This window comes from Gallus gallus, chromosome 4 (genome assembly GCF_016699485.2).
Source record: "Gallus gallus isolate bGalGal1 chromosome 4, bGalGal1.mat.broiler.GRCg7b, whole genome shotgun sequence".
Classification (NCBI taxonomy): Eukaryota; Metazoa; Chordata; class Aves; order Galliformes; family Phasianidae; genus Gallus; species Gallus gallus.
Genome location: NC_052535.1, coordinates 64,500,199 through 64,514,476, shown reverse-complemented (window position 1 = coordinate 64,514,476; position 14,278 = coordinate 64,500,199). Strand labels below are relative to the sequence as shown.

Below are 14,278 nucleotides of genomic sequence, written 5' to 3'. Positions count from 1 at the left end.
AAACGTTATTTTGTGAGTCACCTCCAAAATAGGACAGACGTTACTCCTCAATGTAATATAATCATGAGAAAAAAAAAAAAAAAACTATAAAGTATACCAAAGATATGAAAAAAAAAAGTTGATTGGCATTGTCCAAATGACTACGGGCCATCCCACTGTCAGCCCACCAGGGCTGTCCCGCTGTGTTCTCATCAAGAACAACACTGAATTACAGATTTTCCTGTTTCTTATCAAAATATGATGATTAAAATCATCACTGTAACATCTCTTTACATACTTATGTTGCCTTTCGAAGGCAACCGTGATGTGGTCACTTAGTGTCCTGGTGTAGTATTTGAGAATGTACCAAAGCATGCTGCAGAAGTAATTTAATCTCTCTAATATTTTTTTTTTTTTTGAAATGTAATTTGATTTAAGAGGAGATACAAAGAAAACAGTTACATCACAGCATAAGGTCGTCCAAGCACTTCTGCCTGTACAAGAATGCAGGAGATAGAGCAGCAGCTGTGCATCCTTCAGTACTGCTCAGACAGCAGCTGCACAGCCCTGCCCCACCAATGGCAGACACAGCTTTCAGTACAGAGCTGCTAAAGTACATGTGGATACCAGGCATGCACTGCTGACCAGAGCGGCTTAATATCAGTATTGCAGAATATCTCCAAAGACGAGAATGATGTTAATGCATCAAACCAAAAAACACTCCTGTGAAAACTGAGGGAAAATGGCTTAGAGTTTGATTGAATTGTGAAAAAATAAAACCTAATTCAAAGTGCCTCTCCAATAAGCCAAGGAACATCCAGGAGGGGAAAAGAGCAGAGCTCCACACCGCCACTGCCTCAGCTCTGTCACTTCCAGGATGCCAGTGCCATGTCACTCACCATCCAGGCAGTTTTGCTGCCATTAGCTGAACCTCTCACAAGGGAAAACTGATAGATAATTCTTCCAGAGCTGAAGATCTTTTTCTGAAGGTACTTTAGCATTTCTACATCTGTTACTTCAAATCTGCACAAGAACAACCAAGTACCAGAGATACAACCTGAGCTATCAGGTTCCCAACGAGGCCTCTAGCACTTAGTACCAGCACTGAGCCCACTGACTGTGATGGTGGTAACACCGGTGGTGAGAAACCAAAGTCTGCAGGCTTATGCTTTGTGATAACATACATCCCAAACCTAAAGCTTAATTTTACTTTCCCAAAGCAGAGATGACAATTCATCAATAGATTCAAGAACCACAACTATCTTTCCAAATACATGGGACCAAAAAGCCTGTACAATTCACTTACAGTCTACAAGACAGGGTTATTCTACCCAGTTTTACACCTACACAATTCTAACTGCTTTCATGTTGCTTCGTGTCAGCAAAGCACCATGGATGTCTCTGGCACTGAACTATTCAAATAGTATTGGAAAAACCTCATTATTATTTTCACTCCTTCAACTTTTACATGCAGTCAGGAGTTAAAACACTAAAATAGGCAATTGCAGATCCATAAACTAGTGGAATAAATTGTACACCGGGTGCTACCCACCCACATGCAGGGTGGCAGAACTGCTCCCATTTCCAAAACTGCTCCCATTGCTGTATCCAGCCTCTCACACTTGGAAACACACCTGTGCCCCCTGACTGCACCCGTCCTCTGAATACTCCTGTTGCACGGATAAGAGTCTTTATGCCTGCTCATTTGTAAAGAGCAGCACGCGGTAATTTCCCCCCTAGCTGCAAACAGCTGCACCACCGCTCGCCCAGGGGCCGTCCCGCGGCGGGAGGAGGAGGGAGGGAGGGAGGGAGGAGGCGGGGCGGGGAGATGTGCCGCCCGGCCGCTCCCGTGCCGCAGCCTCGCGGCTCTCCCGGGGCTGCGGGCCGGCAGCGGAGCCCCTCGGGGCTGCGCCCGGCGATGTCCCCCCGGTGGCAGCCTGGGCGGCCCGCGGCGAGCCGCTCGCTGCCGGGCGGGTGCCATGTCCTCGCTGGTGAAGGAGGACCTGGCCAAGAGGCTCTTCGGGCCGCGGCGGCTGCGGTTGCACGAGTTCATCGAGGTGGAAGGCTCGGGTGCGGAGCGCTGCTACCTGTGCGCTGCAGGTAACCGGGCTGCCCGCGGTGGGTGCGGGGCGCGGGGTGCCGGGTGCCGGGTGCCGGGTGACGGCCGGTGACAGCAGCGGCTGTGCCTCCTGGCGCTGTCCGGGGTGCTGTTTCCTACGCCTTACTGAGAGCATGAGCTCTCCAACCAGAAGGGAGACTCGAGGCTCTCCGCCTAGCTGTTGGCAAACGTGCGGGACGCGGCAGCGCTTGGAGTGGTTGTTGGAAAGAGCAATGCACCACTCTACTAGGAATTTGTTGGGTGTTTGTTTTTGTTTGTTTGTTTGTTTGTTTGTTTGTTTTGTAAAACAAAGCATAACAATACATCTACTTTGCAGGAAGCATTTGTCATTTTCAGAGCTTTTGCGCTATCGCTTGTCATACTTTAAAGTCCTGCATACTGCCCAGTTACTTAAGTAACTGGGCTTATAGCTTAAACAAATACATGTTTGAATTAGTAATTAGCAAGAACTGTGATTAAATCAAGATTGTGAGACAAAATTAATTATCTAGCTTTTTACTGAGTTTGATTTCAAGTCCATGGGTTTCTTAGTGTCTTTAGAACATGGTTCCAGGGAAGCCTGTATTGTGTTTTTAATTATTGTTTTTATAATACTGGCAGCTGATGGAAAAGAGAAAAATTCTCATGCATCTTGTGTTCAGGGAACCTTTAGATGTTGTACCAAGGGACGTGATTTAGTGGGAAATATTGGTGATAGGTGGGCAGTTGGACTAGATGATATTGGAGGTCTTTTCCAACCTTTTTGATTCTATGATATAAGGAGTCGGTTTGAAGGGAATGCTTTTTGCAGTCTGTTTCCTCTTGATGATCAGAACTCACAGAGCAGATAGAAATCATCTCTGTACTTGAGAATTTTTTGGCCAGTATGGGATGATGACAACTGTATTCTGTGATCCTTATGTTTGTAAACATCTGGTGAATAATTTTATTTTACAGATTAATGGACATATTGAGCAAGATCTGTTCCCATCAGCTACATGATTTTAGTAGAAGAGATTTTGTACTTAAGGACTGTAAAAATAGTTTTCTTTTAAGAAATGGATACCTGAGCACTAAAGAGCTTCTAAATGTACAAAAATACCAACCTGATTCATAGTTTATAAAACAATTTGGTAGAAACGTGATTAGATTTTTGTAGTAGAACTAAACAGTTTGGTGTTAGGAAACATCCAAAGAGGAGAAAAGACATTTGCTGCCTATAAAGTTTTAACTAAAAATTTCTTCTTAAGGTAGAGAAGAACAAGCCATTAAAGAAAGCCTCTAATCAGCCTGACTGATTGATTGTCACTGAAGACATAAAGGAAAATGTATGTAGAGTATCTAATAATAAACTCTCTTAATATATTCAGCTATAGTCAAGTGAGTAGTAAGTAGAGTAGTACTCTAATTCTGAACAATGGGTTGCATTCATCTGCCAGACGTTACTGTAATCTGCTGTGATTCTGTACTCTCTCTAAAATCTTACCCTCACAATACATCCTCACTGTATTCCTTTGTATTTCAAATTCCTTTGTATTTCAAAAAACAACAACAACAACAACAACAAAAACCCAAACCAATAACAAACAAACAAACAAACAAAAAACAATCAAACTACATGTAGGTAAATGTTTAGAAGTTCATACCTTTTCAAATCTATATTAAAATAAACTCTTGTCAAGGATAACTGAACAATCTTATTTTTGTGCCACATGCCCAGTCTTATTTCACTTCCTTTTTTCATCAAAGAAAACCTAGGTTTTTGTGTGAATACAACCGTATCCTTTCATTAAATGCTTTCTTTGTAAGCCCTGGCAGAATGCAAAGCTGAAATGCAGCCATATTCAGCTTTCACAAGTCTGCATTGGTCTGACTGAGAAAAATGGCAGGGCTAACATCAGACTATCCAGTGGAATAGAGAAAATCCAGAACGGTCTTCAATCCATGGAATCATTAAGAGATGATTTGTGCTCTTGAAGGCATTGCCATAATCATTCCTGCCACAAGAAAATCTTTGAGATTTTAATGAGTGTAATGGTAGATCTAAGCTCCTGTTATATATAAAAAATAAAGTTGTCTTTGAATATGTCAACTGAATTCAGGACCCAGTGATATATCTAAGATGCAGGAAAATTAAAATTTTATCGATGAAAATTGTCCACCCAGGTTTCACCACCGAGCAGAAAATGCTCCTGGCTTCGTTATTCTTACTAGAGCAGCTTCTTAAACACATCTGCCTCTGTCCTTATTTTGAACAATTTCTGCTCATACATGAGTGATAGAGAAATGGTAGTCTGTGGGTCTCAGAGGTGCCTAGGACATCTACTTTTATTTCTGAAAGGACTGTGGGCTTTTGGGTTTAGATTTGTTTTCTTTTAACTCTGAGGGAGACGACGTGCTCCTTCACTGGGAAGCAAACAAAATGGGAGAAAATGAAAGTGAGAAAAAAACTTTCTATGAGTAGCCTACTAGATGCGTAAATGAAAATATTGTTCACAGAAGGTAATATACCAGTGATCTTCTGATTAAAAACCATTGAGCAACTACGACTGTTAGAAGCAAGGAAAAAAAAAAAAGCTAGTGATATATATTTCACAGCAGGCTGTTTGAGAAGCCATGGGCTGAGAGAATTACAATTAATTTAAACATTTTCCCCTTTTTTAATCTACAGTAGAAAGAAGCTACATAATCCTTTGTTTGTCTTTATTTTGTAACCATCTCATAAACAAGTCAGAAGCAAAGCACATTTTAACATAAATAAGATAAAATTAGTCGAGTTTCAGAATGGATTTTCAAAATTCCAGGATTTTCAAAATTATCTAAATATCAGAATTTAGATAAGAAAGAATTTTGGTCCTTCATCTGTAGCATCACATTATGATGTCAAAGGTTAGCGCTTCGCTATGTTAGTCTACAAGGTGGCTTGGGGAAGTGCTCTGCCCAGCAGCTGCTATGTTGGATGTGCAGAAGGTGTTTCAGGCTCCAGTGCTTTTCACACTAACTGTTTCATGTTAAAGAAGTCTGATCTTCTACACAGCACTCAATGTAATCAATTAACAATGGTAGTTATTACAAGGAATGTCTTCATTCTCTTTTTATTCTCATCTCCTGTCTAAGTCAGAAAATAGTAATTTCTACAAAGATAGCACTTATTAATGTGGAGCTTTAAGAAGTATTTTCAGTGTCACTTCTGTTAAGTGACATAATTACACATTTGATAGGAAGGTAAGAGTTTTGTTTAAAAAGTAGTGGCTCCGTAAGAGAATTTCATCCTCAGAACAGAAAGTAGTCATACTCATAAGAGCCTTGGTAGTGATTTGGCAATTCTCTGACTTCAGTACTCCAAAGGATTCACTGTCAAAGTAAGCAGGATATGTGGATTATCCACACAGTTCCAATGCTGGAGTTGGGCCTTCACTGCACTGTTGGTGAGTTCAAACCAGAGGCTTTTGCACTGATAAGATTGCCTTTTCACAGGATAGGGAAGTTAAATATTTAATCTGTTTAAGACAGATTGGTTTCATAGGCTGGGAACACTGGCCTATTTCTACTAACATCATCATTTAAATTATTATTTTAAATGAAGTTTAAGTATTTTATTATTAGAACTTTTAGAAAGTATTTGCTTGCATATCGTAACTATTTTTGTCTTGCAGTGACTAAAAGTGAAGAAGTAGAAATATGTATGGTAAAACACTTTCGAGATCGAGAAGAGAAATATGAAGTAGTTGAAAAGTGGTTTTTAAAAGATCTGGAGATGATTGATGGAAAAGAAGCAGATACTGTAAGTGTTATGTATTATTAAATACTCAGAATATACTTCTATTGTGTTGCATCTTGGAATACAAGTATTGAAATGCAATTGAAGGACATTATCTGATTTATTTTTTTTTAAGCAAAGCAAAACAAAACAAAAAATCTCCATGGATTTTTGAGTTTATTGCATGTGAGAGGGTCTAGGTTGCATTTATATTGTTTGGGGTGTGGGGAGAAGGAGAGATGTTCTCGTTTATTTTAATTTTCATTTCTCCAGTTGAGATCTGAGGGACAATCTGGATGTTTTCTCATTTGTTCATTGTAACTGGGAATAAAAATTCACAACACGCAATTCCTGGTGTAAATTTGAATTAAGATCAGTGTATTAGAAACTATGTTTTTGGAGAATCTACTCCTTCCATTTGAATTTAGGAACCTGTTCTTTGTACAACAAAGAGAATTTATATCAATATGTAAAACATCATCTTTCACATAATTTAAATTTCATTCACATTACTTGCATCAGTTGAATAACTGAATAAAACAGCTTTGGCTAGGTATGACTGATGTTACTGCTAAAAAAGTCATAATCTCTCAGATTCAATTACAGAAGGGTAAATGAGGTTGTGATACAATATACAATTTTATACAGAACACCAAAAGTAGAATTAAATTCTATTTTACGGAAGCCATAAGAGTGCTTTGAAGATAATGTCTTACTGTAGGTGAAGTGTTATAACAGGCATCCATGCATATAAAATGTAGTTCAGGAGAAAACTACTTTTTTACCTTTCATGTTTCAAATGAACATAAAATAGAATTCAGATTATATTGTCCAGGTGACATAGAAATCAAGAGCCCACAAAAGGGGTTTCAGAGTCTTGATTCAAGGAAAATGACAGACTCCAGTTGTACTCATTCCATTCTGACAACTGTTCCCTTTTCAAAAAAGTCTTCCACAGCTCCTGCATGGGCAATTAGCCATGATCTCTGCAGCTGTCTGCAGTCCCTCGTGCGTTGCTCTCAACTCTAAAACTAGGAACCTAGGAGACTGTGGAGGTGAGACCAGATTCAGAGTACCCACGAATCACACAAACTCTTTGCAGTTTAAGCCAGAGAGGGAAATAGCAAAAGCTAATAATATTTTATGTCCTCTCCAAGTTATCTTGCAGTTGGAGATGTTCCTATCCCTTTACCAGATGAGGCAGCCAGAAGATTACCTTATTGTTTGCCTACATGAACTCATTAACTTTCAACTTCTTTTTTAAGCTTTTTTTCTTTCTTTCTTTCTTTTTTCTTTTTTAAACTAAAATACCCTTCAGAGATTATTCAGCCTTCTACAACTCAGATGCTCAAAATCTTATTTTTGATTACAGAAAAGCATACATAAGCCACAAACTCCTCATTACATGGTGATTAGCACTGATATAAATATTCATCATATTGCTATTCATATCCATAGAATTTAATAGAACTTAGCTGTTGCTGGTATTAATTGTGCCAAGGAGCTTGAAAGCACACAAAATTACAATTTGGGCAGGAAGAGTAATCAATATTCTTCTTCTGACAGGCACATATAGTTATAGTCCAAGGCAAGTGTGTTTTAGGCAACATGACAAATTGGTTCACTTCAAAACAGCATTGTATAATCACAATAAAGTGCAGTGTCCTCCTTGGACAAAGTCTGAAAGTTTTACTCAGGCAAAACTCCTAATGGCAAAGAAGGGCAGCTAATTATAAACTGTTAATTTGTAAAATTTTACAAGACTTTAATAGGAATAGCTGAAATGCACAAAGTCCATAGCTAATACTTTTTTGAATCCATAAAACTGAGAAAAAAAAAAAAAAAAAGCCTACAGGTAGGTAAACAGAAAACAAGAAATTGCCATTCTGATGTCTGCAATGTATGTAATAATTTTGTTCTCGATTTTTTTTAGGATAATCCATATTTTGATATGCACTTCCACAAAGTCTACAGTATGGAGGCATACAGTTGCGCATCTAAATATACCTTTGCTCGAACACTAAGCAATCTGAATGAAATGTATCTTAAAAAGGACTTGAAGATTGTGAACTTTGATAGCACCTACCTAAATGATGATTCGATCTGGTCATCCAACAATAGGGATTGCCTAGTACTTATGAGAATATGCTTTTATGCTTCCAACCTTTTATGTCTCTCCTTATGTCCTTTGTCCTGAAGATGTATTTTATAACATTAAGGGGACTGGTTGATTTTGCTAACCAGCATTTTGTAAATTATCTGATGAAAATGACAATAAGTGATATGCGGTACCTGCTTTTTAATTTCACCTGTAAGTCCAAAGGGAAACCTCCTTTTCTGATGTCCAACTGACCATTAATTTATATCTATTAGAAGGGCCTCACTCTGGCAAATAGAAATATATGAGGCTTTCAACAAAAAGACAGTGATTCTTAAGTTCAGTGGTGGTTGTTAATGTAAGTTAAGTTCAGCATTTGCTATACGTTCATAGAGGTATAAATTACTTTTCATGAATAACTAGAAATATTTAAAAATATTTTAATATCATTAGTAGTTCATTTACATCCTAGAAGTAGAAAAATAGAGAAAAAAAAAAAAAGAATTCTGTACAAGAATGATGCGTGTTTCCATTTTTCAAATGTGCTGAAATACAGAACCCTGTTAAAGAGATCACACCTACATAAATACATGAATCAATATTCATCCTACTGAACTGGAGTATTGCATTTATGTACTGTGGGACCAGTTTTTCACCTATGCACTTCTAATGATTTTTCCTCCTGAATATCAAGTGCTTCCTTTGACCTTTCCATTATTTATGATATTGTCATAGAAACATAAAATGGATGTTTTCAAGCAGAATTATTTTATTTGACAGACCTTTGAGAACTTTTTTTTCTTTTATATCACTAATGTCTCTTTCTTGCAACTTGTTTATGTGCATGAACGGGCCTGGTTAGGGAACAGAAACTGTTTATGTCTTGTCTCTGCCACACGACCAAGAGTTAACAACATACTACTGGAAACCCTATGTAAATAGTAGTTTTTGGCAATGAGTTACAATTACTTTGTAGGTGAGTGATGGACTTCTCAAAAATCATAGAATTATGAGAGTAACTTTCACCAGTGTCTAGCTATGTTAGCATATTCAGTGCACTACATAAATATGTATTAATACTTACATTTGCATTGAAAGTGGGGTGGATTCTACTGAGTGGTTGGGAAGATCTCACCCATTACAGAAAAATAACAGCTGGACTTATGACAGCATAATGTTACAGTAGAAATACAGGATGAATTAAAGCTGTATTAACCAAGAGCTGAAGAGGAACAATTTCAACAAGAGGCACAGTGATATTGGTTGGTGTCACCCAGATAAAGCTAGCTGGCTGCTCCCCCCACAGTCAACAGAGAAAGCAATGCCATCCCAAAAGGTGATTCAGGAAAGCTTATGGTCAGAACTTCCTGCAGGAGAAAATTCATTTTTGCTATTGGCAGTCAAGAGAGTACAGAGAGACTAGCACTAGACTAAGCCAGCTAAGTACCAAAGTTGATAAATGTTAATAGCTCCTAGAAAATCACAAGGTTAACGTCCTCTCCAAGTAACTGCCATCATAGCTTTTTTTTTGTGGAAGGATATTATGACTTGGTCTTCACTGTTGCCTTTCACATGGACTCTCACCTTTGAAAATATTTGTGCAAATGTACTTTGGATTCAAAATTTAAATAAAATCCAATAAGTGACAGTATATTTGAAAAACTGTATAAAATGTATAGCTTTCTACTTTTCTTTTTAGATGCTAGCCTACTGCTTGTATATAAAAAGGTCATGTATTTGATTATCTTGAGAAGTTACATATTTATTCCAGACTTGCGTTGTAAATTACACACATTCTAACACAAAACTTAATAATTGTGTACACCTTGATGGTTGTGAAGGCAGTTTATATGGATTAACACTTATATTCAGCAATTTTTGAGAACTTATATCTTACATTTGTCACCTAAATATTGTTAGAGAGAAGGGTTGTATTTATAATTACTGTTTATGAAATGCAGTTGTTCTTTTCAGAACGTCTTTGAGATAACCCAGTCCAGCATTTGATCTATCACTACAAAAAGTATTTACCCAACATCCAGGCTGTACAAAGACATTTTACAATAGGATGTATAAAGCAGATTATAGTTATATATTATGCCACATTGTCTTCTTTGGACTGTATTATTGTAAAGTTAACAAAGTTTTCTGTGAAGTCAACAAATTCTTTGCTTACTAGGCACAAAGAATTATTTTATGGGTGAAAGAATCTTTCATATGGTAATAAAAAATGTAGAATCTCCAATAATTGATACCTCAGAGCATTCTTTTGAAATAAAGTTGCAGTTGGTGACTTCCTGAGCTACTGGTGCTATATTTGTCTTTTTTCTCCATACTTGAAAAATAAGATTCCTGCAGATCCATGCTAAAAACAAAGAAACAAACAAAAACAAACAAACAAAACCCCTCAAGAACCAACCAACCAAACAGAAAAAGAGGAGGCTCCACTGGAGTTCATGATCTTCAGATAATTTTCACCAAGACCAAGAGCTAATCGCAGTCTATCCACTCTTAAAAATAGAGGGCAACTTCCCCGCCCCTCCTACCTTGCCTATCCCTTCTAAAAGTTTATAGCCCTCAATGGTGGTGTTCCAGTTACATGAATCATCCCACCATGTTTCCATGATGGCAATAAGACCAAAGTTTTCTCAGTGCACCATGGTTTCCAACTCCCCTTGCTTATTTCCCATGCTGCATGCATTGGTATACAGGCACTTCAGCTGGGCTTTCAGATGCACTGCCTTTCTAAAGGAGCCTTCCCACAAACCTCTCAGACAAATATGAGGTTTTCCCCCACTGCTTCCTAGATTGACAGGGTTCTCTGGCTCTTCCCTGTAACTCAGCAGTTCATCCCCTTCTCCCAGCACCTCTAGTTTAAAGCCCTCATAATGAGCCCAGCTAGCTTGCTCCCTAGTATATTCTTGCATCTCCTGGTCAGTTGCATCCCATCCTATGTCACCACTCCCGGTTTGTTAAAGGAACTACCTAGATCATAGAAGCCACAGCCTTGGGCATGACACCACTCATGCAACCAGACATTCGACTGGTCAGTTCTTCTCCTCTGCCCAGATTCCAGTCTCCCACCATGAGGACGGAAGAGAACAATACCTGTGCTTCTGCCCCCTTCAACACCTTCCCAAGGCAAAGTCTTTTTTGATATCTTTTCATTTCCTGGTCACAGCCTTGTGAGACCTGACTTGAAAAGGCAGGAGAGGATAACAGTCATCTGGCATTATCGTACTGGATATTATCTTCTTGATGTCCCTAATGCAGGCTCTTGGCAGGCAGCAAACCTCTATAGAGAGGTTATCTGGCTGGCAGATGGATGCCTAGGTGCCCCTCAGAAAAGAGTCTCCAATTACTAAGACCCTTCACATTTTTTTTAGTGGCAATGGTTGTGATTCAGGTTCTCAGTTAAGCTTTCTTAGTGTCATCACCCTTTTCCAATTCCAAGCTGCTATCCATAACTTCTTCTTTTTCCCACACTGTAGCCTGAATTCTATTAGCTAGTAGGACTTCAGTGCTCCAGATGTGGACACACCAGGCCAGAGTAGAGAGTGAGGAGAACCTCCCCTGATGTGCTTGGCCACACTCTTTTCAACATACCCCACGAGACGTAGCTGCTAAAGCCAAGAGTAGCAGTACATGGCCCTCAAGATTATGTGTCAAGCCTGTGCACATTGGGTTACATGGCACAGGACACTTGCAGCACACCAGGGAGTGCTCAGGTATGTGGCAAATGTGGTAATACAGTGGTCATTTTGCAGCAAAACAAGCTTTTGTGGAAGAAGGGATGGGACACCAGTGGAAAACAATGGCATGGAAGATGTGCGGAGAGAATCTGAACTCAATTTTAACATAATTTCACCAAGATTCAAGAGAAGATGAGGGGGACCCTGGTCGATTCACACATCATGAAAGAACTGGCTATGTTCTGCAGTCTGACTGCAAGCACGAAGAATGCGGTACTTCTGTAGCACAAATTGGCTTGAGTAAGCCATTTATTTCAATTTTTGTACAGGTCATAGCTCACAGAGCAAATGGACATTCTCCAAGAGGCTGGTCAGTGTCTTCTCAGGTCATTCAAGGAGTCTGTATTCCAAGCATCCCCGTGTTCAAGAAACGTTTATATGATATACTTAGGGACATTTTATCTTGGGGAAATATTGGTGGTGGGTAGATGTTTGGAGTAGATGATCTTGGAGGTCTATTCCAGCCTTAGTGATTCAATGGTTCTAGGTTTCTGTGATCATGGTGCAATTTGAAGAGGAAGGCAGTTCCCCTTCTCACTGAATTCAACAGCAGCTACAGGTAGCTGACGCAGGTTTGGACATCAACTCTGTCATTACTTTCCAAGTCTAAAACTTGCCACAGAATAAAGTGTTTCTGCTCAGATTTCCATTCAGAGTTGTATCTCCCATGCCATGACAGGCCTGCAGTGCAACTTGGGAGAGAGTTGGGTCCTAAAACAACTGAGGTCCTGCTTGATGAATACTTCACAGTAACAGCATGAGCAGCTCTCTCTTTTTGGAGACTTATTGACTCAATCTGATTTTGAAGGCAGCCCCTTCTCAAAGAAGTTGTATTGAGTGACGTGGACAGCTATAACTTTGGCAGACAATGACTGTTCCCCTCCTACACCTGCAGTTGTGCTATTGACAGGTGTGAGCATTTTGATCTGCTTCTAGGGGCTGGGAGGAGATCTGCAGCTGAGAAGGAAGCTGTAGGAGTGCTATAGAACATGAGCTGGAACTAATCACAGAATCACATAACCATAGAGGTTGGAAGGGACCTATGGAGATCATCCAGTCCAACTAAAGCAGGTTCCCCACAGTAGGTTGTACAGGGAAGCATCCAGGTGGGTTCTGAATATCTTCAGAGGAGGAGACTCTACAACCTCCCTGGGTAACACTTTCCTGTACTGTCACCCTCAAAGGAAAGAAGTTTTTCCTTACTTTGGTATGGAACTTTCTCATATGGTGCAAACATTAACAAAGGAGCTATAAAGTGATACAAGGGCTCACCTCCTCTCACTCTGGCCAGAGATGTACAAATCGAAACATGCAGCTCAAGCTTTTCGAAGAAGTCCACTGGCTTCTCTCTGGGGAGACTGTCACTGTTTGGAAGTGAATGTAACAAGCAGAGTGTAAATGAAACACTTGCAATAAATATCCCACTGCATCTTCAATCCAACTTCCCTTTTCTCTTGCTGATCCCAATGCAATAGAAGCTCAGAGGAGCCTTTCCTTCCACTTCAAATTGTTTTCAATTATACCATATCTGTCCTATGCTGTCTGGGCTTAATGACATTTTAGAGGCAAAGTTTTCAATCTAATTCCTGCCTATACTTCCTTTTGGTGCTCTTACACTGACCGTTAGGCATTTGACAAGTACTGTAGTTTTATTCTAACAGTTTAAGAAAGACATTCCAATTTTGGAAGGGATACAAAGTCATTTACACAAGACCAAATTCCCCCACCTTGGGGCCAGCTCACTCCAGCAACACGCACGTGGGAACTACTCAAGGCCGTCCCACTAGCAGCAGGAGCTGCTGTTTGAAGATCAGCTCTGCAGACCTTTCCCACAGTCCTTGGAGGAGTGGGACCGTGTTCATTTGAATGCCGTATGTCTTCATGTACATCTACAAGTAAATGGTTCCCCATGAGTGCACACCAGAGCATCATCAGCCTTCCACTCCCTGAATACAAAAACATCTATTCAACAACTAACCTTCCAAAAATGAAACGGAAGTGAAAAAGGGCCTTGTGCATCTCTCCAGCTGTTCTCCAGTTTGGTCTTCAGTGTGCTCCGAAGTTCCATCCCACATACTCTTCACTAATCATGCTCTCCCTGGGGTGGCTGTTTACCATATCAAGTGTCACTCATCTGGATGTGATGATGGTTTTTCTAGGAATTATTTTTTTAGTAATAGGAGTGCACTCACCTGCTTCAATAAGCTGTGGAAGAATTAAAAGGAATAAAAAAATAAGCAATACAAAAATAAGGGGAGACCTCATCGCTGTTCACAGCGACTTGAAAGGAGGTTGTGGTGAGGCAGGGATCGGCCTCTTCTCCCGGGTAATGGTGACAGGATGAGAGATAACGGCCTTAAGTTGTGCCAGGGGAGGTTCAGGTTGGATGTTAGGAAACAGTTCTTCTCAGAAAGAGTGATGATGTATTGGAACGGGCTGCCCAGGGAGGTGGTGGAGTCACTGTCCCCGGAGGTGTTCAAGGAACGTGCAGATGTTGTATTTAGGGACATGGTTAGCAGGCACTGCGGGGATTGGTCATTGGTTGAACTAGATCTGGGAGGTCTTCCCCAACCGTAAGGATTTCGTGATTC

At 39.8% G+C, this 14,278-nt stretch overlaps 1 protein-coding gene and 1 long non-coding RNA gene across 2 annotated transcripts; one reads left to right on the top strand and one right to left on the bottom strand.

The window, feature by feature from the left end:
- Window positions 1-1,862: 1,862 nt before the first annotated feature.
- On the top strand, window positions 1,863-8,034 carry LOC107053246 (exocyst complex component 1-like). The gene is made up of 3 exons (XM_015285541.3): window positions 1,863-2,079; window positions 5,734-5,861; window positions 7,771-8,034. The coding sequence occupies exons 1-3, from the start codon at window positions 1,959-1,961 to the stop codon at window positions 8,032-8,034; spliced, it is 513 nt and encodes a 170-aa protein (XP_015141027.1). The 5' UTR covers window positions 1,863-1,958.
- Window positions 5,030-13,986, bottom strand: LOC121110755. The gene is made up of 3 exons (XR_005859796.2): window positions 13,880-13,986; window positions 13,666-13,794; window positions 5,030-13,051 (listed from the first exon to the last, which is right to left on the bottom strand). It is a non-coding gene; the product is annotated as an uncharacterized LOC121110755 (long non-coding RNA).
- Window positions 13,987-14,278: the final 292 nt, after the last annotated feature.

Bases quoted from the DNA above. Each gene is read 5' to 3' on its own strand.
- LOC107053246 (XM_015285541.3), top strand. From the start codon at position 1,959: ATGTCCTCGCTGGTGAAGGAGGACCTGGCCAAGAGGCTCTTCGGGCCG. The intron at 2,080-5,733 runs GTAACCGGGCTG...TTTGTCTTGCAG, and splicing joins CTGCTACCTGTGCGCTGCAG to TGACTAAAAGTGAAGAAGTA. The intron at 5,862-7,770 runs GTAAGTGTTATG...GATTTTTTTTAG, and splicing joins ATGGAAAAGAAGCAGATACT to GATAATCCATATTTTGATAT.